The sequence below is a fragment of the Parastagonospora nodorum genome, assembly GCF_000146915.1.
Source record: "Parastagonospora nodorum SN15 chromosome Unknown scaffold_30, whole genome shotgun sequence".
In the NCBI taxonomy this organism is placed as follows: Eukaryota; Fungi; Ascomycota; class Dothideomycetes; order Pleosporales; family Phaeosphaeriaceae; genus Parastagonospora; species Parastagonospora nodorum.
The window spans coordinates 234,816-256,584 of NW_001884578.1; the positions used below are offsets into that span (position 1 = coordinate 234,816).

The 21,769-nt window shown below is 52.2% G+C and overlaps 9 protein-coding genes across 9 annotated transcripts; 4 read left to right on the forward strand and 5 right to left on the reverse strand.

Annotated features, from left to right (window-relative positions):
* Nucleotides 1-1,791: 1,791 nt before the first annotated feature.
* Nucleotides 1,792-7,285, reverse strand: SNOG_14203 (hypothetical protein; the record flags this gene model as incomplete). The annotated part of the gene is made up of 6 exons (XM_001804348.1): nt 1,792-2,452; nt 2,505-2,652; nt 3,088-3,189; nt 3,230-3,937; nt 4,080-4,665; nt 4,712-7,285. The coding sequence occupies 6 exons, from the start codon at nt 7,283-7,285 to the stop codon at nt 1,792-1,794; spliced, it is 4,779 nt and encodes a 1,592-aa protein (XP_001804400.1).
* Nucleotides 7,286-8,169: 884 nt separating this feature from the next.
* On the forward strand, nt 8,170-9,014 carry SNOG_14204 (hypothetical protein). Its single transcript, XM_001804349.1, has 2 exons — nt 8,170-8,782; nt 8,832-9,014. Exon 1 carries the CDS (start codon nt 8,311-8,313, stop codon nt 8,677-8,679), a length of 369 nt encoding a protein of 122 aa, XP_001804401.1. The 5' UTR covers nt 8,170-8,310; the 3' UTR covers nt 8,680-8,782; nt 8,832-9,014.
* Nucleotides 9,015-9,182: 168 nt separating this feature from the next.
* On the forward strand, nt 9,183-10,341 carry SNOG_14205 (hypothetical protein; the record flags this gene model as incomplete). The annotated part of the gene is made up of 2 exons (XM_001804350.1): nt 9,183-9,333; nt 9,533-10,341. 2 exons carry the CDS (start codon nt 9,183-9,185, stop codon nt 10,339-10,341), a joined length of 960 nt encoding a protein of 319 aa, XP_001804402.1.
* Nucleotides 10,342-10,460: 119 nt separating this feature from the next.
* Nucleotides 10,461-12,209, reverse strand: SNOG_14206 (hypothetical protein; the record flags this gene model as incomplete). Its single annotated transcript, XM_001804351.1, has 2 exons — nt 10,461-11,710; nt 11,822-12,209. 2 exons carry the CDS (start codon nt 12,207-12,209, stop codon nt 10,461-10,463), a joined length of 1,638 nt encoding a protein of 545 aa, XP_001804403.1.
* A 447-nt stretch (nt 12,210-12,656) lies between these two features.
* On the forward strand, nt 12,657-14,289 carry SNOG_14207 (hypothetical protein; the record flags this gene model as incomplete). Its single annotated transcript, XM_001804352.1, has 1 exon — nt 12,657-14,289. The coding sequence occupies one exon, from the start codon at nt 12,657-12,659 to the stop codon at nt 14,283-14,285; it is 1,629 nt and encodes a 542-aa protein (XP_001804404.1). The 3' UTR covers nt 14,286-14,289.
* A 170-nt stretch (nt 14,290-14,459) lies between these two features.
* On the reverse strand, nt 14,460-15,761 carry SNOG_14208 (hypothetical protein; the record flags this gene model as incomplete). The annotated part of the gene is made up of 1 exon (XM_001804353.1): nt 14,460-15,761. The coding sequence occupies one exon, from the start codon at nt 15,759-15,761 to the stop codon at nt 14,460-14,462; it is 1,302 nt and encodes a 433-aa protein (XP_001804405.1).
* A 631-nt stretch (nt 15,762-16,392) lies between these two features.
* SNOG_14209 (hypothetical protein) lies at nt 16,393-18,054 on the forward strand (the record flags this gene model as incomplete). Its single annotated transcript, XM_001804354.1, has 2 exons — nt 16,393-17,285; nt 17,343-18,054. 2 exons carry the CDS (start codon nt 16,393-16,395, stop codon nt 18,052-18,054), a joined length of 1,605 nt encoding a protein of 534 aa, XP_001804406.1.
* Nucleotides 18,055-18,939: 885 nt separating this feature from the next.
* Nucleotides 18,940-19,444, reverse strand: SNOG_14210 (hypothetical protein; the record flags this gene model as incomplete). Its single annotated transcript, XM_001804355.1, has 3 exons — nt 18,940-18,972; nt 19,068-19,169; nt 19,256-19,444. The coding sequence occupies 3 exons, from the start codon at nt 19,442-19,444 to the stop codon at nt 18,940-18,942; spliced, it is 324 nt and encodes a 107-aa protein (XP_001804407.1).
* Nucleotides 19,445-20,447: 1,003 nt separating this feature from the next.
* Nucleotides 20,448-21,646, reverse strand: SNOG_14211 (hypothetical protein; the record flags this gene model as incomplete). The annotated part of the gene is given in 3 exon segments (XM_001804356.1): nt 20,448-20,814; nt 20,873-21,369; nt 21,386-21,646. The coding sequence occupies 3 exon segments, from the start codon at nt 21,644-21,646 to the stop codon at nt 20,448-20,450; spliced, it is 1,125 nt and encodes a 374-aa protein (XP_001804408.1).
* Nucleotides 21,647-21,769: the final 123 nt, after the last annotated feature.

The following is a 21,769-nucleotide window of genomic DNA, read 5'->3' on the forward strand; positions in this document are numbered from 1 at the left end:
CTCTCCGTCTTCATCGCTTTCTCATTTCCACCTAACGTTAACTGTCACCAGATCTCGAACTTCACCTCGTGTACTTGTTCACTTAACATACATCCTGACACAGACTCATCCCAATCCTTCCCAAACTTGTTGGAAATACAAAGAGAGGAGTTTCCCAGAGATACAGTATTGCGTACTCCATTCTCAAATACCAGAGCTCAAGATGCGATTCATATGTCAAGAACCTTTGCGTGCCACCACGAAGGCCGTCATCCCACACCCTAACGTGTGAATGCTTTACTCCCTCACCGATAATCTGCTTACTTGTGTTCAAAGCTGCAACACTACTTACTGCTACATCCAAATACTTCACCTCATTCGAGTGGAACTGCTTTATACTCGTGACTTCTTCATATCCCAGACCCTTGAGCTGTCATATTGAATTCCAGGAGATCGCTATGTGTGAGGAATTCAGTGACCATGTCGAAGACTTGCGGAAGTAGTGAGAGTTTTTAGATCCTGATCGTGATTGTGTGGTTTGGGGGCTGTTGGCGGGTGAAGGGGGGCTTTGGGAGTAGCGAAGGTGCACAGGAGTGTGTATGAGGTGGGTGGATTTTATGTAGATTTTGTGGTAATAATGATTGGTGAGAGGGGAGGAAGAGGGAGACGATTATGTAGCGCTGATGGGAGTGGGCGTAGGCATGCTGCGGGAGAATAACTGATATGGTGAACTATTTCATTTCCACTTAATGACAGAATCTCTGGATCAGAGGCGCAGCTTCTGGCGAGGTCGAAACGGCTAGGTGTGGTGTAGAACAGGGGACGGTGTGGTCGCATATGTTGAAGTTCAACAAAATCTCGTAAATTTCAGAAGATGCTTGGATACTCATCGGTATCCTAAAAAGACAGACATTTCCCCACTGCGAATAGCGAATCGGTCTGGTCCATGCTTCTTCACAGCCAAAGCTGCGGCGAAGGTGAAAATGAAGTATATTCAGCCGGAGTTGGAGACGTCAACCTTTCTACATCTTTGAGAAACCGGTGGAGCAGTCATGACAGTGCGAGTTGACTAAAGTGGACCAATTCGGAACATCATGAGAGCAGAAGGCTGACAGAGAAGACGTAGAGCTTCGCTACGTATGGCCGCTGCTGCGGTCACATGAAGATGTATGGACACCTCATCTGGATGAAAGGCAGAACTTCGGGGACATCGCGGACGGACGTGCTATGTAGCAACGAAAATGCTCATACGTTAAGACCTCCTACAGACTTGCATGAGTTGTGCAAGACGCAGCTCACCACGCATCTCTAGTTTCCGCAGCCCCTCCCCATCCAGTCGCACTAGGTCCTATAGGCTCTCCCCAATCACCCGCTTCTGATGTTGTGGGCTCTCCCCAACCACTCGCCCCCAGTTGTTGCAGGCTGTCTCCAATCGTCGGCTCTAATTGTCGCAGGGTCAACCCAGGTGGCTCGATCGGGCGACGCTTTCTTCGGACAGCGCTATCATTGTCAGTGTCAAGTAGGAGACAGGTGTTCAATAGTTCGTACCGCAACAGTATGGCCAGTCTCATCGCAGTTTCGGCATTTGACCTTGCTCCAGTCTTTCTGCTCAGGGCAATTACGTGCGATGTGTCCTTCTCGCGCGCAGTTGTAACACGTGATGGTGCCTCGAGCTCTGAGGCGTGGGCAGATGTCCAAGACATGACCTTCTTCACCACAACAGGTGCAAGCGACGCCGTCCGGCGTAAAAGTGCGTCTATGGAGGTGTCAGTCGTATAATGGTGACCTTGAGAGAGACAAGACGAATGTAACTTACGAAATGCTCTCGACGCTTGTGGGCGCCTCGGGATATCCATGCTCATGGTACTTCTCACAGAAACTGGTCCTCTTCTTCTTGAGAAAGGATGTTGTACCTTTTTCCAATGCAGATAAAGATCCTGGGACAATCTTCCTCTCACGACAGCTCTCAAAGAGATCTGCAATGAACTCATTGGGCATGTCTTTCGAATTTGTTCGCCAATCATTGAAATTATATGCCTCGATCAACAGGTCTACGTGCAGTGTTCGTAGCAAAGATGACTCTGAGGTCTTTTCGTACAACTCGTGGGTATTGCAGAGGTTTACGGCCCACGTTTTGGTGTCCTTCAAGAAGTACAGCTCGACGGCCCTGTCCTTCAGTTGCGGCACCATATGGAAATCGGCGAACGCATAGATGTATATAATCTCAGAGCAGGAGAGATCGGAATCTGCGACATTGGAGGTATTCATGACTAGGCCCGTGTAGGCCCAGTTATAGAACATGCTGAAGATACTTCGAGATACTGTAGTCAAAGTGTGCACATTGGAACCGCCCTCCTTGAAAGGACCGTCGAGTAAGGCCTTGAAGTATCTAGAGTGGAAGCATAGCAATCCTCGATGCATTTGGAATCTTTCGTTACCGACGACGATGGTCATCATGCGGTCGAACACACTCCTATAGATTTAGGTCAGAAGTCGTAGTTGGCAAAGCCATTATTAATACGTACGGTGGCGGCTTTGCAGCAGGCTCTGAACAGACGATGGGACTAGCGAGGGCTAGTCTTGCAAGACCCTTCGCTATTTTCTCTTCGTCGCTCATCTTGCATGCAATGTCGTAGTCGTAGTCGTTGCGTGTGCGTGTCGCGAGCGCGTTTGCTATCGTCAAAGAAGACAGCGTCGCACTCAAATCCCTCTATCCTGCGCAAAGCAAGCGCGAGATGAGGTTGAGGAGTGTGGAGTTGTAAGCGTTGCGCTGCGGAGTAAGAAAAGGTGGGCTCCCCAATCGCGCTAGTCGTCTTGGCATCAAGTTCGGAAGGAGAGCGCAACCACGTGCTTAGTGAGAGTGAGACACCTAATACATGAAGCATATTCTTATACATCTACCTAACCACATACTCCATATCGTGCTTCCACATATCAAGCCCCCAGCGCCGGTATTCATTACCATTAGCTAGAATGCCCTCAAACGCCAACAGTGAACTCATAAGGATATGTAATGCAAGAGGTATCAGACAGCAGACAGCGAAGAAAAGAACATGCAAGTGAGAATGGGGAGGGAGAGGGAAAGATGAGTCTACCGTCGAGGGATACCGCCTAGTCCCATGCCGCCAGTCATTCGACCACCGCCGGCGTTGAGAGATTGGCGGACAATGGCTTCTGCGGCCTGCGCAGCGGCGAGACGTTCCTGTGAAGCTGTGAGCACTGCGATGATGAAGAGAAGTAAGTGCATGACGTACCTTCTGCCTGCTTCGATCCTTCAAGTACCGCTCCGCTTCGGGCCTCATTCTCAATATCCTCAGAATCATGTCGTCGTTGGGCTCAGCCTGTGCTTCCTTCCTCTTCTCCTCCTTTGCTTTCTTCATCGTGCCCAAGTTCCTCGACAGCATGATAGTCTTGTGCTTGCGTGTAGGCATACCCACCAAGCCTGCGGCACCGCCGAATTGATGACCCATACTAGCTGGGGCTGACATCCTGTTCATTCGAGCGTTCTGCTCCTGTGCTCTGCGTGCACTGGCGGCAGCCATTGCTTCAGATGTTCGGATAAGGTCCTCTGTTTGCTCAAAGTAGAAGAAGTTGAGATTCTGGAGCTCGTGGTATTTTGGCGATTTGAGCACGTCGACAGGAACACCGTCCACGTTACCTTCCTCATCTGCGGCGTTGAAGAACTCGAACAGCATCTTTAACCATTTGAAAACAATATCGAGCTCTTGCTGTGTAAGTGGGCGCTGTTGTGACGGTTTATCAGATAGCGGCGGCACGAGCAGCGATTCTATCGTTGCGAGTGCTTCCTTCCACAATCGCGTCATAACCATGATCATTGCAGCATCCGTGAGTGTTTGCTTCATAATGGCGAAATTATCGTCAAAGTAGCTAAAGAGCGGTACGAGTGCCTGAGAGACATCCTGTGGCGTGGGTCCCTGGATGACAGATTGAGGTCGAGCTGCTCGGAAGTAATTCGTCACCGATGATACAGATATGCCCTTATTTGTCAAAGCCCTCAACGTCCGTCGAGAAAGAATATCACTGATGACAGTAGATAGCTGTTTGAGTTAGCACAGGACTGGAGCGTTGTCCAAGAATACTCACCTTGTCTGTGATCTTCCGCGTCATATCGCGCTCGGTCCTCTTAAGTGTCCTGAACGACTTGCCAAAGTAGAATTGAATATCGTCGCGCTCACCCTCCATGCTCACTCGCAATAGCAAACGACCTTGTGTGTCAAGATCAAGCCAGTATTCACGTGGCATATAATCCCTGAAATGTGATGGGTCCAGTTTGAGCGAGGTGCGCCCAACACAATCGTGGTCACCAAGAGCATCCCAGTCCCAAATAGTCGCGACAATGTTGAGTGGCCCGTTTGTAGTGATGTCGATGGATTCGTCCCACCGAGGGTTCAGGTTGCCATATATGACTCTAGTCTTCGCTAGTCGCTTTTGAAACTCATCGCCTAGAACAACATAGGGATCACTAAGCCCATTGATGTCACAAGCCTTGAGGTCCTCAGCTTCGATGATCTTGATCGTGAACATGTAATTATTGTTGCGAATGCGTTGTGTTGGCGGCGGGCCATGCTTGAGGATAACTTCCGCACACGCGTCGACACCAATCTCATGTTCGAGCTTGTCGAGCTGATGCATGGCGTACTCGATGTTATTCAACTTGACGAGAGACTAATCTGTTAGCTATACAGACATGAAAGCATGGGTCTGAACTCACCTCAGGGTAGAACTGGAATGGCTCGACCTTCTCCCTTTGCGTGTAGAGGTCTTTGGCCAGGGAGATCCACTTCTCTTGCCTCGTTTGACGAGCAGCTGCTTCTTGTTCGGGTGTCATACGATCCATTTCTCTGCCAAATTTCTGCTCGACAAGCTCGCAGTACCGCGCAAGCGCAATACCAATGGCTTTGGATACGGCGGTCATAAACTTTGCGTACTGGAAGTCATCGTCCCAATGCAGGTCCACGATTTGCAAAATGCTCTGGTTGAACGATCGAAATATGTCCACCACTGAAACACTGTGTCGCTCGTCGTCGGCAGGGACGGGGTTCTGTGATTCGATTTGGAATTGATCTGCCTTGAAAGCATTCTCGACCCAACCAATCAAGTTTGCGTCAGTCATCTCAATCCATCGCCAAACAAAGTCTTGAAGGAGATCCTCAATCTTGAAAGCAAACTTCTTGTTCGGCAGAGCTTGGCCATGAATCTGGCGAATCTCAACAAGCTCTTTGTAGAGATCAAAACCATCCTGGATCGGGACTGTCTCGCCTTTGCTGTGGACGACTTCAAGTATCCGCGCTACCAGATCGCGGGCATCTGCGGCGTACGACGGGAATACTTCCTCCACGAGGCACATCATAGGGCTGACACCCATAACTTCTGGATTTTTGCGATATCGCTTCTGGATCTTCTCGCACAATTTGACTACTGCCCGTCCTAGTTCGATGACATGGAAAAATTCCCACTCGTCCTTGGTCTCAGGAATATGCTTTGCAAGAAGTTCGCCATACACGTCTGCCGCTTTTTGCTTCAAGCCCTGTTTGAGCTGCTCAGCAAACTGGTCAAGATCCTCGGGTGTTCCGGTAAATCCTGGGTCATCGTAGATGTGGTTTTCCAAGATGTACATTATGGGCCCCACTGCCGGAGCTTTGTTATCGTATACGTGCATGAGTAACTCGAACAATTCGCGCAACAAGGCATCATTGAGCGACGATAAAATTTGCTGATTGAGCGCATAGTCCTGCACAGTCCACTTGGAGCGATCAAATAGCGAATCTTGCTGCACGGGGATGTGGCTCATTCTGTTTGACTTCTTGTCGGTTGGCGGCGGCGGTGGCTCTTTAATGTAAGTAAAAGCTGCATCGAGGGTATCTAGCGTGATTTCCTGGTTGATGTACTTCTCGCGGATTACGTCCAAAAGTAGAATTAGTCTTGAAGATGGAGGTACTCGCCATCGCACGGCTATTTCGTTTAGCAACTCTGTGGACTGTTTTGATAAGAGCTTCATGGCTGGCGTATCGCCAGTTGCTTCGCTCGCCTGTAGCTGCTCATCAGCCAGATCGTACGTCAGGGCCTCCTTGACGATGGCTCGGTAGTAAGCCCGTGGGTCTGGCGGGATGAAGGTATATGAAGTCCCATCGTCGTCGTTGATGTCCAGTCCACCCACATCCACTGGCTGATCTATGACATACGATGAGCCGTTTTCTGGAGGATCTGTTGGGGACTGCGGCTTGAACTGAGGGACGGAATTTCCCGGAGAGCTCTTTGCAAGCTCTGGGCTGGACTGTAGAATGGCCAGAATCATTTGCGAAATGTCAGGAGCCTCCTGGTGCTTCCAGGCTTCGTATGCGTCATCCAGGTCGAAGTCATCACGGTTCAAAGTCTTCCTGGTCATGAGGCTGAGATGGGCCTGGTAGGTCTTGAGATCCTGCAACGCCGCCCTCTCCGTCCACACAGATTTGTATCTGTTGATGTCCGCCTGTACATCGGAGTATGAGACTGAGAACATGCGCGATACGACCAGTACAAGTGGCATGTCTTTGACCTCGTATGATCGTGGAACTTCGACCTCGACGGTTGTGCTGCCTGAGCCGCCATTGCGCTGGTCGCCAGAGGAGAGGTCTTGGTCGTGTACCAATAACTTCTTCTCCATGGTGGCTAATCGCTGAGCGAGCTCTGGTCGGTCCCTAGTCCAGTCATTGTCCTTTAGCGTAGAGCTGATGAGGCGGATAAAGAGTGCCACGTGGCGGTCGACCATGAGCCTCCAGCCGTCTTCTGTGGGCGCCTTCCCTTTCTGCAGCTCCTTTGTGGCGTTGGAGAAGAAAATCAACAGCAGATCCTCGACTCTCCTGTCCTTGTCCATGTTCTTCCGGAAACGAGGGTCCTTGAACTCGTTTAGGAATACGGCGAATGTCCGCTTCACCGTGGCATCTTTGTATTCTGGCATCCTCTCTGTGCCCATGAGCACCTTTGTGATGCGCTTGTCCAGCTCGCCCATGAAGCCATTTGGAAAGCGGGTGCTCTTCGAGTCTCGTATCAGGGAGATGTCCTTGACGAGATCTGTCACCGACGTCGACGAGCGCTGCACCGGCTTCGGGGCTGCAGGCACGTGCTGGACTCGTTTCTGGCGCGGTTGGAGGAGGTAGGCGAGGTATGCCACGCGGAGGGCATAGAGGTAGGCATCCTGGGAGGAGACGATGCGTTTGCTGCTGCGGGAGCCGGATCGGTTTCGCTGCAGGCGCTCCTGGGCCTGGATGCTGTTTATCCTGCGATTGCTGCCGCGCGACGTCTCCATGGCCGGGGGGTGGTGAGGGTGTGGCGTCGTTCAGGAAGTGCGAGTCTCGTTGGGCGCATGTCCAGTTGGCCGACTGATGCGGGCGTTCAGAGGCCGCAGCTGCCCAGTGAGATAGATGGTGGGGCCGATTCTTCTTCTGTGGGCTCTCGTGTGCCACCGCGACTTCTTCTCCTGCCTTCAATTTCTCGTCTTCAGTGTCTACAGCAGCGCGGGGAATTGTGGTCGGGCTGGGCGTCGTCGACCGTGTTCGTTGTGGCTGCAGCTCCACAGACCTGCGTCACTCGCTGGTGGTGGGTAAAGTTGACCAGGACAGGGCACCACCAACTTCCGCTCATGAAACAACACCTTTAATTACCCACCCGACCAAACAAAACAACCACATTCTGCACCACGGCCACGCGCGTCTACGAGTCAAAGTAGGTACAGCAACACTGCCTTCACTGCCAGGCGTGCTTGCAATCATGTTCAAGCCATGGGCTCCCCGATTTGGCACTATGCCGACCCCAGTCCACCAGCTCGACGTTCGAATCATCTCAAGCGAGCGACATGGTCAGCACGGAAACGTGCAGGAGCGACCCACAGACTAGCACGTGCGCGTCTTACGTCAATCTTCATGTGCGAATGCCTCTCGTCCGCGACGAACCTCGTGCTGTTTTGCTTCTACATACGCATGCCAGCGCCGGAGCCGGAGCACATGAGCACCTGAGCTAGGCATTCACTTCCGATGAACATCTTGCGGCCATGTCCTTGTCACCCATAGACAGTACCCTCACAACTGGCCCACTATACACACCACCACCTTGACAGAGCACAAGAACTAGCTTCACTCAAGCACTTACGCGCTTTCGCAATCATTCGTTATTGAACTGTACTGACCTACACTTGGAAGCACCATCTTCTCAAGGGCTGCGTCGCGTCAACACACTGCGACATCCGCTACACGCGTCGTAAACAAGGCCAATCGGCATTTACCTCCTGAGACACCCAAGTCCTCCGTCTTCCCAAGTCCACCGTCAGAGCCGACCATGGCAAGCTCCCAGAGCCCAACCAATGCGGCCGATCGCCCCCGTCTTACCGAGGCGCAGAAGAAGTCGAACCATATCAAATCTGAGCAGAAGCGTCGCGAGGCCATCCGGGAGGGCTTTGATCGACTTGCCTCCATCGTTCCAGGTATGGAGGGTCAAGGCCGCAGTGAGGCCGTTGTTCTAGATGCCACCGTCAGGTACCTTCGCGAGCAGATCGTCGCGCGCAACAACATCATCGCCGAGGCACAGGCTCAGGGCATCGACACCACTGGCTGGGAGCTATCAGACGACACTCTGAAAGCTTGTGAGACTCAGCTCAAGCGCGTCAAAGAGGAGGATCAGCAGAATGGAGGCGGGCCCAAGGACTAGACACTGAGTACGCGGGGGGATTGACTTCGCCGTAATAGTGCGCATGGAAGAAACTCGGTAACGCGCACAAACGTGCGCTGAGAAGACGGAACCAAGCAGCTAGGTACTCTTGAGCTATGTGCACCACGAGAAACTCATCGTTAAATCGATAGGGTCGCCTGGCTGGCTGGACATACATTTGTATTCACGAATGCGAAGAAGAACAGGGTCTAGCCATAGTTCGAGTTCCCCTCGGGTCTCGACACAGTATCCGTGGTTGAATACCACAATGTGTTCGCGGCTACACACTACACGGGTCAGTCGCATTGGGTACGAATAATCGAATCACATTTCGTTCATGCGCCTGAATGTGTGCTGCTCGGTATTGCGTTTGTTTGTTACGCGCCACATTCACTCGTGCACGCGCCATCATCGTTATCGATAAGCTTACAAAAATTCCCCAGTGCCATACCAGCTAACCATATACCACCACAATCTCAAAGTACCAACAAGCAAACACAGCCATGTCCTTCAGCTTCGGATTCTCAGGCGACGACATAGAAGAAGACCCAAACGATGTGGTTCCGCAGAACCAGCAAGAGCAAGGCCAAGCAACTGACGCGAACGGACCACCACCTATTCCAGCCAGATCACATGACTTGGACGAAATGGTAGGTACGCGACATACTCCGAAACCACCTTTACCACAAAAAACAATCAATAGAAACCAACAATGTCTAACACACTACCCAGCTTTCCTCCCTCCCCGATAAAATCTCCTACTCCACCCTGGCCTTAACCTCCCCCCTCGGCCACACCACCCGCCTCCCCCGCCGCGAACTCTTCGACGTCCGCCTGCAACTCATGGCCGAAGACGACAACTCCAACCCACACTTACTGTCCGGCTTGGATAACTCCGACCTCCAGACGAACATCTACGAGGGCGGATACAAGACGTGGGAATGCAGCCTCGACCTCTGCCGCTACCTGCTCGACCGTGGCCCGCGCAAGGATCTCGACGATTTAGCGCGCGTCGAGCACGTACTTGAGATGGGGTGCGGGAGCGCATTGCCTAGTCTGTTGGTGTTTCAGTGGGCGCTGAGGAATAGCTGGAGGGGATATCTCACGCTGACGGATTACAACGTCGATGTTCTGAGGCTGGTTAGTTTGCCGAATGTGCTGTTAACGTGGATTGCGGAGATGGGCGATGCGCAAAGCCACGTCCTCTTCTCCGAGAGCGGGAATCCATTAAAGGGCGCGGACGAACATGGCGATGTATACCTCACACCGCACATTCTGGATGCGTTTAAACAACATCTCACCAACCAGGGCATTATCCTAACGTTCATCTCCGGCTCCTGGACGCCGACTTCTTCCTTCACTTCCCTCATCCCGACAACGCCTGAATTAAACACATTCATCCTCGGCTCGGAGACAATATACAGCCCGGCGAGTTGCACGGCGTTTACGGATGCGATCACGCAGATTATGCGGCAAGTCAAGATGGGCAAGGCGGTTGTCGCGGCCAAGAGGGTGTATTTTGGCGTGGGTGGGAGCGTGGATGGGTTCCGCATGGAGGTAGGCGAGAAAGGGGGAGTTGCGGGCGAGATTGAGTTTGAGGGGTTGGATGGGGAAGGTGAAGGAGGAGTTAGGAGGTGTCTGGTTGAAGTGCAGATGGTTTAGGGCTTGATTGTGGAGGGGGTATCTATGTATGTGGTAACAAGTAGGTGGGTAGTGAAGTCGAAAACAGATCAGACTAGAACGCCAGAATAGAAACTCCAAAGTGATATCCAACACCACATCTACCGCTTCAGATCAACAACCTTCGTTGTCCCCGCCCCCGGTAACTCCCTCACATCACCGCCTTCCACACCGTTAATCCGCCTCCTCACGCCCTCCCCCTCAACCCTCAAACTCTCCCCCCTCGCCCTCCTCAACCTCTCCACCGTCGAATCAATAACCCCCATCTGAAACACCAACCCGCCCTCTCCTTCCCACCCAAGCAACTCCGGCCTGCCAACATCATCATGCAACACCTCCAGCTCACTCTGAATCTCCTGCAACTTAACCAGCGTCTGTGACACATGCGTGAGCGCGCGCTTGCGATAACTCGACACGTCGCGCAGGAGCGTGAGGGACTTGACATTACTCTTTACGCTAGCTTTGTTGCCGCCGAGTTTCGTCCACAAGTGGGATAAGAGCTCGTCGTGGTTGCGCGAAATGGTCGCGTCATCGTTAACGGCGAGCGAGAAGATGGTATCGAGGCGGGCGTCCATGTTGGTCAGGACCATCAACAGCGCCTGCGCGGCGGAGATCAGAGAGGCGATTTCCTCGCGGTTCTTGGTCACGTGCGCAATGTACTGGTCGTAGATGCGCTGCTCGAGGCTGCGCTTCGGCGACGCGGTTAGCGAACCCACGACGCGGCCGAGTAAGCCTGTGGACGCGGCGTCTTTTTGCAAGCCGTCGAGAACGGCGTACGTCCAGATGTTTGTGCCGATTACGCGGTCGAGGACGGCGCCGATGCGGGTGTTGTAGCGCGCGAGATCCGAGGAGGCTTCTTTGGCGGTGAGCACGAAGAAGTCGAATTCAACGGCAAGTTGCGAGCGGGAGGGCAGGTGGGAGGATTTGACGAGGGTGCGGAGGTCGCGGATGGCGAGTTCGGAGTCTTTGATGATGGCGGGGAGGTCCGAGGTGTCTTTGGAGGAGTCGAGGATCGATTCGAAGCGGCCTTGGACATTCATGAGTTCTTCGAATTGCGCGCGGCCTTCTGTAGGGGTGGAGGTGGAGCATGTGGGGATGAGGTATGAGGAGCCGGGGATCAGGCAGAGCGGTGCGAGGGCTGTGCTGATCTGCGAGTGGAGGGCCCGGGATGCCAGCTGGATGCCGAAGAATAGGATGGCAATGCCCATGATGAAACCGAGGAGGGGTTTTACAAAGTGACGGTTGGCGTAGCTGAAGATATCCCAAAAGTATCCGAGGAAAGGTGATAAGATGTTCTGGTAGAATGCATTCACATACCACCAGGGGCCGAGCTCTGGATCCTCCTGCTCCACTGGACGTGCAGTCTTAGAAGACCGGCGGCTAGATGTCTTAGGTCCTGGTGAGGCGCGAGAATCCTGGCGTTGTTTCCGGTTTCGAAGCTGTGAGTTGCGGGTTGGCGTACCATTCGCATAGTCATCCATCAAGTTGTCCAGTGAACTGTTCATAGGGGCACGAGGCATGATGAAGCTCGGCTCAACTGATTGAGGTGTCGAACGAGAGGACTTGATGGGTCGTGGCGTACTCTGTGACGATCCGTTTTGCGAATGGCGAGCTGTTGCCCTGGTTGGTGTGTTGGTCGGTGTCTCATGTCGCTGTGGCAGTGAAGCACGTGTGCTTCTTGACAGCAACGGTGTTGCTTTATCTGTGTACTCCTTGTCCGACTCCTCAAACCCCTCCTCGCCTTCAGAATTGCTGGCGGTGTGTATTGATGCACCATCCTCTGAAGAATAGCCGCCTTCATCCCAACTACTGCCTATGCTGCCCTGCATGCGCCGTGACCGAGTGGCCATGGTTGATGATGATGTAGAGTTGAGGTAGTTGATGCAAGGTAATCGTTTTTGGATTGCACCAGATGTTATTTCCAAAGGGCCAAGAGGTAGTAGGTAAGCTAGTATCAAAAGTAGAGCCTGGGAGTTGTAGTTGTGGGAGGCTGGGCGAGATATGGTGGCCACTGCCCAGGTGCCTTGCGTGTGACGTGATGCTAGCCAATCAGAACTCGCATACTTGTGTCGCTCTTCGCCGTGGGTGGTCGTTTATTATATCACCGGAGAGAAATACAACCACAGTTTCAAGCTTTTGATCCTGGCGCCTTATTCCAAGCTTTCACCATAGAGTGATTGAGTTCGCGAAAAGCTACGTCATATTCGAGGTGTCGGCTCTTATCGATAAGAAACAGCGCTAGCTCAGAAAGACGAGCTTCTTCGTCTAAGATGTGAATGAATTCGCTAAACGTCTCGATGCCACCACTGCGCCCGCTTTCACTCGCTTTACATGCTATCAGACACTCACAGCTGAAGTCTCGAGTTACACTCCATGATGCACGCGTCTTTCTCCGGAGCTGCTCGTGCTCTGCGCCTCGCCAGTTGCAGCACACGGTGACCGTCTCCTCCGAGGCGCCTGCAGATGCGCAATTGAACCCCACAACCGCCGACCCGCCGACGCCTCCTACAGATCATCGAACGCTTGCTCAAGTCCACAACCTCTTCATAACATCCCCGTTCAGCCCAGGGTCACCGCTGATCCTACCCAATGGCGCATACGTCTTCCAGAAACTACAGTCCTTCTTGAGGGCGCAGTATCCTCAATTTGGATTCCAAGAGGTCATCACACCCATCATATACAAGAAGTCATTATGGGAGAAATCAGGGCACTGGGAGAACTATGCCGAGGACATGTTCAGTGTGCAGGGCAGAGGCGCAACAGGACAAACGGAGAAGGCACAGGTTGGCGAGGACGAAGAGTTCGGGCTCAAGCCAATGAACTGCCCTGGACATTGCCTTCTGTTCAGAGATGAGATCAAAAGCTACAGAGATCTTCCAATCCGATACGCCGACTTCAGTGCGTTACACCGGAATGAGGTTTCGGGCTCATTAACGGGCCTCACACGGGTACGCCGGTTTCACCAGGACGATGCGCACATCTTCTGCCGACCGGATCAAATCCTGCCCGAGATTGAGCAGACATTGAAATTCGTGGGCATGGTGTACAATACGTTTGGCCTGGGCCCGTACAAGCTACTTCTATCGACCAGGCCAAAGGACAGCTTCATTGGTACCATTGAAGAATGGGATCGCGCGGAGAAACAGCTATCTACAGCTCTCGACAGCATAGGCAGCGAATGGGCGATCAATGAAGGAGATGGTGCATTCTATGGCCCAAAAATCGATATCATCCTGAAAGACTCGAACGGAAAGGAGCATCAAACCGCTACCATCCAGCTCGACTTTCAATTACCGCAGCGTTTCGACCTGCAATACCAGGCTTCGCCAGAAGAGCTGGAGGCCGGAACACAAACTACAATGGACACGGGCCTTGATCCGTCCCTGCGCCGTCCAGTCATGATTCATCGGGCCATCTACGGTTCAATAGAGCGCTTCATGGCGTTGCTAATTGAGCACTACGCCGGGAAGTACCCATTTTGGCTCTCCCCGCGTCCAGCGACTATATTGTCTCTGAATTCAGATGCCAATGTTCAGGCGCACATTGAACGTGTCAAAGCAGTCTTGTCTGGCCTACAACCACACGATGCACCATCAACCGCATCCTCGTCTTCGCCAAAGCCATTGCCACTTTCTACCATACATCTTCCGATCGACGTCGACATAAGTGATCGCTCGCTTGGCAAGAAGGTCGCGGAAGCCCGGTCAAAGAAATACAATCACATGATAGTTGTCGGCGGCAAAGAAGCGGAGAATGATGCGGTCAACTTGAAGGTCATGAATCAACCCAATAAAGCGGCGACGATACGGGTACTGGAAGCAGCCCTCGGTCGAAAAGTTACTGAGACAGAGATAGCGAAGGGCGTCACTCTCCCGCTTGATGTTGCCAGGAAATACTTTGAGGACTTGGCGAATACTTTCCTATGAATAACGTGGTATGAAAGCGTCTAGGCTTGAACGAAGTGATCATTCTGCCCACAATCAATGCCCCACTCCAAAAACCTATCCACCATTCCTGCAATGACTCTGGTATCGAAACACATTCCACGTGTTCTCTAAAGTTGACTTCTTCTCTGAAAGGAGCCTGCATATTTTGTTCTACTACACTACAAACACATCACTCACCTTCACTACCTGCCCAGTGGCTATCGACTTGTTCGCGCAGATACCTGTCAGTATCGATAAAGCCCCGTCAATATGACTGGCAGCTCGCATGTCCTGGTCGATCTCCGCACCACGCTCCCCAAACAAATCTGCTAACAGTACTTCGTCACCTCCACCATGCGCACCAACGCTATCAGGTATCTCGATGTCAACCGGCTTCTCGAAAAGCCTCCGCAGAGTGATGGTGCGGCTCTCAAGTGATCCTTCCAAAGATTGGGCACCGCCACTGTTCACATAGCTATTCTCCACGACTTCAACTTCAAGTCGTCCATCAGTTCCGTTGAACGATACGCGGAAGCCTTCCCACGGCGCATACGCGGTCAGACTGTAAGTAAGCACAGCGCCATTTTCGTACCGCACCAGCAAATTCATGGTATCCTCGATGCTGATGCCGTCGCCAAAGACTGACTGGTCGCGATAGTACGCATCTTCATGCTCAGCGTCAAGATACATTTTCTTGAGTTTGTCATTGTCCTCCAGATGCAAAGCGAACGGGTCCTGCTTCGCGACTTCACTTCCATGCGCCCGCGCGTAGAACTCAGTCACACCACGCTTCTCCGCATTCTCGCGTCCATAGAACTTCAAATCGCCCTGCGCATACACCGTCGCTGGCCGTGAGTTTAGCCAGAAATTGACGAGGTCGAAATGGTGCGTCGATTTGTGCACGAGCAATCCGCCGTTGTTCCGCTTATCGCGGTGCCAGCGCCGGAAGTAGTCTGCGCCGTGCGATGTGTTGAGCATCCACTCGAAGTGTATACTCGTCACTTCGCCTATGGCACCAGATCGAAGGAGCTCCCATACTTTGGTGTTGTGGGGTGCGTAGCGGTAGTTGAACGTCACGCGGACTTTGCGGCCTGTTCGCTCGACCGCGTCGAAGATTTCCTTACAACGCGGCGCATCGATGGTCATGGGCTTTTCAGTGACGACGTTACATCCTAGTTCCAGAGCGCGTACGATGTAGATGTTGTGTGTGCGGTCGATGGTAGTTACAATCACTTCATCTGGTTTTGTTTCCTCGATCATTCGATCGAAGTCCTTGGCCTTGTAGGTTGGTATAGAAGCGTGGCCGAGTGATTGCAGTTGTGCATTTGCGTAATCAAGACGTGTTTGGTTTGTGTCGCATAGCGCTACTATTACTGAAGTCGCTTTGTAGGTCGTTGCGATTGCGGAGTAGAAGAATGAAGAACGACCGCCGGTGCCAATCAGGGCATACTTCTTTTGCTTCGAGGCCTCTGCCATGAATGCGAATGATTGTTGAACCTGGAATCTACTGAAATGTTTGGATATTCAAACTGCACCTGAGACGACGGTGAGATGTTCAGCGCATCGGTGCTCGGCCGATAAAGGCCCGAAGCAGCACATCCTACCTCCTTTGACATGCGGGGAAGGCACTCATACCTACTGTGCACAGATGGGCTGACTGAGCCCCTGTCAGTGAGCGGTACCTTTGCACATCGGGTCGCATGCCGGACGGAGCTCGACAAATCAAAAGTGGTGCTTGACTTGATTTGAGTTCTGCTAATGGCCAGAGTTTAATCAAGATGCGGAACGATGTCCCTGAAGGTTGTCGAGCAGCTTATACGTGGATACCCAACTCTTCCAAGGGATGTACCATGTCGAAGGATGAGTTGCATGGCCCAAGGATCTGGTTACCCGGAGCAAAGGCCAACTCTCGGTAGCACATGACCAGGCGTGGAGGTGATAAAGAGGAAAGATGCGCCGTAGCGCTTCTTCGTCATAGCACTACGAAGGACGGGAACCAGAATAACGCAGTACGTAGCCTGTTCAACGCCCTGAGGCTATGCACAGCTTGGATTGGCTGCGAATACGACGTCAAGGCCATCGTTATTCTCCGTTGTATCCCGCGGCAATGGCAACACCTCACGATGAGAAAGACGCCATCACTCACATTGAGCAGACGTCGCAAACAACCTGTTCACAAAAGGTCGATGCTGCAGCCAAGTTCCTCGAAAACGCTCGCGTGGAAAACGTTTCCTTCACGTACAAGGAAGAGCGTGCAGTCCTGAAGCGCATCGATCTCCGTGTCCTACCACTCCTACTCGGCGCATACTTCTTCCAGCAACTCGATAAGTCCAGCCTGTCTTACGTCTCCATCTTCGGGATACAGAAAGATGCTGGTCTGGTTGGGAGGCAATACTCATGGCTCAGTTCTATCCTCTACCTCGCTCAGCTGGTCATGCAACCCCTCGCGGCCTTCCTCCTCGTCAAGCTTCCAACCGGGAAAGTCATTGCTGGTGCGGTCCTCCTCTGGGGCTCTAGTTTAGCTATCATGTCATCCTGCACCAGCTTCCATAGTCTCCTTGGTCTTCGGTTTTTACTTGGCAGCTTCGAGGCTATGATTGCGCCCGCTTGCGTCGCCGCTACAACGATGTGGTGGAGACGGAGCGAGCAGACATTGCGGACTGCGTCCTGGTCAGCTATGAACGGAGTTACGTTCATCGTCGGATCGCTATTCACTTATGGACTTGGACACATCCACAGTGACGTGCTGTACAAGTACCAGATCATCTTCCTCTTCTGCGGTCTTCTGACCGTCCTTTATGGCTTCGTTGTCCTAGTCTTCATGCCCGACTCGCCAATGTCAGCGAAATACCTGACAGATCGCGAGAAGGTCATCGCAACGGAGCGACTGAGAGCAAATCAAATGGGCGTGCAATCCGGTATCTGGAAGTGGGAACAAGTACGTGAGACGTTCCTAGACCTGAAGACATGGTGTTGGTTCGTCATCATCGTCGCCATCTCGTAAGTCTACAAAACCCACGCCTTGACGCAAAAGCAATCACTCACATCACCTCTCAGCATCTCAAGTGGAGGCATCGGTACTTTCGGCAACCTAATCATCAAAGACTTCGGCTACACCAACTTCGAAGCCATCCTCTTCAACATCCCGCTCGGCGCAATCCAAATTATCGCTATCCTGGGATCCAGCTGGGGCGCCACGAGGTTCAAGTGCAAAGGCCTCGCGATAGCGCTGGTCTCGGTTCTGCCTATCGTCGGTACGGTCATGATGCTGACGGTTCCACGCCGATACAAGGGCGTGCTGCTGTTCGGATACTACCTCGTATCCTGTCTCGCGGCCATCACGCCTATCATATATACATGGCACATCCAAAACACCGCGGGAGACACGAAGAAGAAATGCACATCTGCCGTGGTCTTTGTCGGAATGTGTGCTGGCAACGTCATCGGCCCGCTGCTTTTCTCACTCGACGATGCGCCGCTGTATCGACCAGGTCTCAGTGCGAGCCTGGTTATGTTTGTCATTGTGGGGGTTGTTTCTTTGCTGATTCCGATATATCTGGCGCTGCTTAATAGGCGCCATGCGAAGAGGAGAGAGGAGGTAGGCAAAGCGGCGGTGAGGTTGGATGAGAGTATGTTGAAGAAGGCGGACATGGCGCTTTGCAAGGTCGTGGAGGTGGAAGAGGGTGGAAGGAGGCAAGGGCAGGAGACAGACAACGGATTCAGTGACTTGACTGACATGCAGAACGAGGACTTCATATACGTGTATTAGGTGGACATGGCAGCACCGTTTGAATTTCAGGTATTCCTCCATACCATACGCTACCTACCGGACTCATCATCGTCGCCCCTTTCCCATGACTTCCTGCAAAAGCTCGCCACACTTCTGTATCAACTTTTCGGAGCCGGGGGGGCTGCTCCTGTTCTCGCCAAACGTCCTCGGAGCTCCTCCAGTTTCTTTCGCCCCCTTTCTTCAAGCCTCTGCCTGCAAATTATCTTACTCAATTTGCACGCTCTTCTCTGTCTTATTTTCGTGCGGCAACGAGTTTCAGCCTAGCTGTGATCCGTCTGCCGGCTTAGAAATGGCGGCCGATGTGTTGTCACATCCGTCCTTCATGCCCTTCGTCTCTGCAACCCTAGCCTTTTCCTGATGAACTTGCTTGATGCGAAAGTCTGTGCACCCGGCCTAAAAGGCATCTTATTCTCGCACAGTTCATTCCTTCATATTGGCGCCGCTGTTGTTCATCCCCGGCGTGGATGGTGATGAGTGAAGCTTGCGAGCCGAGCGGGGTTCTGAGGTAAGGTCAGGGTCTGCTGGTGATGCTTTCCTCTCTCGAGCTGTGCAGCTTGGGTCTTCACGTCACGTGTAAGCTCCAAGATTGGCTCGCAGATTCTGTATAGCTCAACCAACGCCGGAAGTCTCTTGTCACGCATCCCACCATTTTTTTGTAAGATTCAAGTATCTCTCAAATCATCATGCACGGGGTGTACCGTCGGTGGTGCTCAGAAGTGCTTCGAGCGTGCCTTCCTCGTGTAACAGGATGACCCTAGCTACACGAGGCGTGGCGAAATTCCTGCCTGGAGGCGAAAGGTTGGCTTGTATACGTTCAAAGATATAGTTAGAAGTAGTTGGAACATTTTATAGCTGCGTATATCTTCAGGCTCCCCCAAGCGTATCATAAGTATATCTCTAAAGACTGTTAGCTTATTTCATGTAGGTGCAAAGCGGGCAGTGATGTCGACCTTGATCCCACCCACAAGATGACGTTCTGACTCGCCACATACCTCGTAGGTGATGAAGTCCATTCCATGGTCGCGAATGCGTTTCTTCCGTCGTACACATCCAGTGGTGCCCGCTGTGCTTATCGACTTGGCGGGCAGCGGAGACTCGATACCACTGTTGTGTGCATGGTGAAGAGATTGACGATATCATGTCCCGCCTGCTGCATGTTGCGAATCTGCACACGACAAACCTTAATGACACCGCCATTGGACATTGCATAGTGTTGTGGCGAAACATCGTCTTCGATCAACCCGTAGCGGCTGGTATCTGGGTTGTAGAAGGGTAAACCATACGCGTGGCTTGATCGAAGTTTGGGGCGTAGATTGGTTAAAGACAATATCATCGAGAAGGTCTTCACTATTGATAAAACCCACGCCATTCTCGCTGGCCCCGCTATTCACGTTACTGTGCTAGCCAAAGGTGCAGGTGAGACTTATCAAGGCCAAGCAGACAAAATGTGCCCCAGCCTTTATCAAATCTTCGCTCATACGCTTATCATATCACTTTCTGAAGTCTGAAGCTACGCATTGATGCGGGCCTTGTAAATGCCTATCTTTGGGCGCGGCGAAAATCATCGTCAAGTGCACTGAGTCCTCGATTGTCGGCCTAGAGGCCCAACAGTACCTGTAGGCTTTATTTTTGTAAAGTATAAGGCATATTTGATTAAATGTTCGATAGGGCGTGCACCGTCAAGGGCGGCCGGAGAAGGACTTGAAGCTCAGACTGTAGGAGATCAATGTGGTGTCTTGGTCTATTGACTAATAGCTATGTAGGAGGATCAAAACCAGGGGAAAATTTCAGAGCAATTGAAAGATGTTCTTTCTTTCCTGTCGAACTCGTGTGACCGAGTGCCGCAATGATTCGTGCGCACTGTGCGTAAGGATTCTAAGCACTATCTAAGGGCAATCTAGTTAAGCTTTCTTAGTTTTGAGGTTATTTGAGCTCTTCGCAACATACTTATTAGCTATCATTTCAGTTCAGGCTTATAAATAGGACAACAATTGCTCTATGATAGTACGTCGAGTTCAAACAAAACGCGCACGAATTATTATTGCAACTGATGAATGGTACCGAAGTGGAAGTAATAGCATGCGATTGTCTAGTGGGTATAAGACGGTCTATCACTGTCTATAGCATGTCGCAGATATGCGGAAAAGAGAGACGCAAGCGATGCTCCGAAACAAATGAAAGGCCAATCTGCTTTCAATATTCCTCCTCCCTGACAGAGGCAACATCCGCGTTGCGCTCTTGACGACTGATGCGTCGGGTATCTTTCCTCCTCACGTACTCAGTACTGGCGTCGAACCTTCAACGCTGCAGCGCACACGGTGCGCATACTCGCAATCATGGCGACCTGCGCTTTCGCTAACAATGCAAGGCCCTTAAACCTGGGCGGGCTGCTGGGGCAGGAGGTCCTCCTGACGACGGTTCTTCTCCTTGATCGAGCCATCGGATGAAACAGCCTCCTCGTCGTGCATGTCGACACCGAGCTCACGAGAGTATTGCGCGATTTCGGCCTCCTCGAGCATAGGAAGCTCCTTAGCTGCTAGCACGTAGCTCTTGTTCTCGATGAAACCCTTGGCGAAGATGAGATCAATCTCCTCGAGAGAACGGCCGGAAGTCTCCGGGTAGAAGAAGTAAATGACTGGGAAGAAGCAGGCGTTGAGTGCGGCGAAGAAAAGGTAAGTTCCCCATCCAATGCTATCGATCAGAACCGGTGTGATCATGACAATGAAGAAGTTCCAGAGCCTAGATTTCCGAAGTCAGTGTATGTCTCGCATGCAATCCGTGCATATGGTTTACGTACCAGTTGTTGATCGTGCTGAAAGCGTTCGCCTTCGCACGAGTCTTGAGAGGATTGATCTCGGCAGGGTACAACCAGGGGAGTGGCAACCAGGTAGCGCCAAAAAAGGCAATGTAGATGAACAGACCAACAGCAGCACCGTTGGCAGCGCCAGTTTCGGACGGGGGAATTAGGCAAGCGAAGGTAAGAACCATGGCTAAGCATTGTCCAACGGTACCGATCAAAAAGAGCTTGCGGCGACCGACACGCTCAACGACGAACCAAGATGTAGTCGCGAAGATGGCGTAGACAACCATGTTCACACCTCCCAAAAGAAGGGCGAGGTTGTGGTCGGTGCCGAGCGCGTTCTGGCAAAGAATGGGGAAATAGTAGATGACAGCGTTGCAACCCGACAACTGCTGCATGAATTGCGAAGATGCTCCGAGGATCATGCGGCGGAAGTACTGGGTCTTGCCGTTGGTGAAGAGAAGCTTGGTAGGGACCTTGCCGCCACCGCCAGCCTTGCGAACAGCATACCTTGATAACACCCATTTGAAGCAGGACCTCGGGGTCGTCACGACGGAGACCGTTCAGACCAGCAAGAATTGTCGCAGCTTCTTCCTCGCGGTGATGGGTGAGGAGCCATCGCGGTGATTCGGGTAGTTGAACCATCAAAGCAATGACGATGAATGCGAACACACACTGGAAAGCGATGGGGAATCTCCAGGTGAAGTCATCGGGGCCGTAGAGACATCCATAATCGATCCAGTAGGCGATGAGCGTACCAATGGCAACCATGCTGCCCTCGACGCAAATAACCTTTCCACGGTTCTTGGCCTTACAACATCTTATTGCACGTTAGTATCATTGCAGAATGCAGCGGCGAAGAAACTCACTCTGCTTGGTAGGTGGGAATAGTCG